General features: G+C 41.4%; 1 gene segment (V, D, J or C); it reads left to right on the top strand.

Annotated features, from left to right (window-relative positions):
- Positions 1 to 246: 246 nt before the first annotated feature.
- Positions 247 to 930, top strand: LOC114492099. The segment is given in 2 exon segments: positions 247 to 403; positions 575 to 930. Coding segments are annotated over 2 exon segments (405 nt in total).
- Positions 931 to 1,349: the final 419 nt, after the last annotated feature.

Here is a 1,349-nt window from a genome sequence, read left to right as displayed (position 1 = left end):
CACCACCCAGTTTCATCACAGATACAATGACGGAACACAGCAGTCAGTCAAATAATCAGTCTATTCAATATACAAGTTTACTCATTTTTTTAGATGTAATTGTTTTAAAATTAAGAGTTGTTAATGTAAAAGGAAAAGTTTGGTTGGGTGACACTCTCAGCTGGTACACAGAGAAGGCTGACGTGACCCACAGCAACTGGCTGCCCCAGGAAACCCTGTTTCCTGTTCTGGGGCAGCAGCAGCACACAACCCAGCATTTCTTCTCTTCCTGTCAGAGTCACCTCACTTTGTAGGGCCCTGAAACTGAAGAAGCACAAGAAGATATTTATTACCCAGTGGTGGAAGGAATCAAAGATGTTGCTCTTCAACCTTCTGAAGGTGGCCCTGGCTTCAATATGGCTAGGTAGGCATGCCCCAGTTGGAATGGATTTCCTTTATGACCTAAGTACTGGGGGTCCAGGCAGTGTTTTATAAGTACTCTTGGAAGAAGAAGTGGTGGGATGTGAAAAATAGTTTTTTCATTCCATACCATTTATCCCCAGACTTTCTGTTTTTTTTTTTTTCTTCCCTTTAGGATCCAGTATTGCCCAGAAGGTAACTGAAGGCCAACCAGAAAAGTTAGTGCAGGAGAAGAAGGCTGTAACCCTGGACTGCACATATGACACCAGTGCTAGTCTTTTTAGCCTCTTCTGGTACAAGCAGCTGAGCAATGGGGTGATGATTTTCCTTATTCGTCAGGACTCCTATAACCAGAAAAATGCCACAGAAGGTCACTACTCACTGATGTTTCAGAAAGGAAGCCATTCCATCAACCTTGTCATCTCACCTTCACAGCTGGAGGACTCTGCAGTATATTTCTGTGCCCTGAGTGAGCGCACAGTGAGAGGTGTGAAGGAAGGAGGTGACCCAAAACCCCAGGACTCTCCTTGATGCATTCACCTGCTGTAGGGACCAAGGCCAGGAATTGTCAGCACAGTCAGGAAGTGGCCAGGGCTGTGGTAGCACAGGTGTAAGATGACTGAGGAAAGCACTCTATGAAAATACCTCCTTAGTTCCATAGGCTGTGTGTAGAGTTATCATTCATTGAAAACATCCATATCCTTTAAAATTTAAGTTGAAATTATTAATTGAAGACAAGGAACAACCACAATAAACATTTGCCATTTAGTGAGATAGTGATTTTAGAAGAATTAACTAAGGAAATTCAGAAACATCTGAATCTGAACATTGGTAAAAGTCTGTGGTATTGTAAAGTTTTCAGACCAATTTGTTCAATAAATATTTATTGAGTATATTTTATGTTATAGATATTGTTTTGAATAAGGAAGGCCATGAAATTTTTGTGTGTG

The sequence above is a fragment of the Phyllostomus discolor genome, chromosome 1, assembly GCF_004126475.2.
Source record: "Phyllostomus discolor isolate MPI-MPIP mPhyDis1 chromosome 1, mPhyDis1.pri.v3, whole genome shotgun sequence".
Taxonomy (NCBI): Eukaryota; Metazoa; Chordata; class Mammalia; order Chiroptera; family Phyllostomidae; genus Phyllostomus; species Phyllostomus discolor.
Note: the sequence above shows the minus strand (reverse complement) of the source record. Positions and strands in the feature narration are given on the sequence as shown.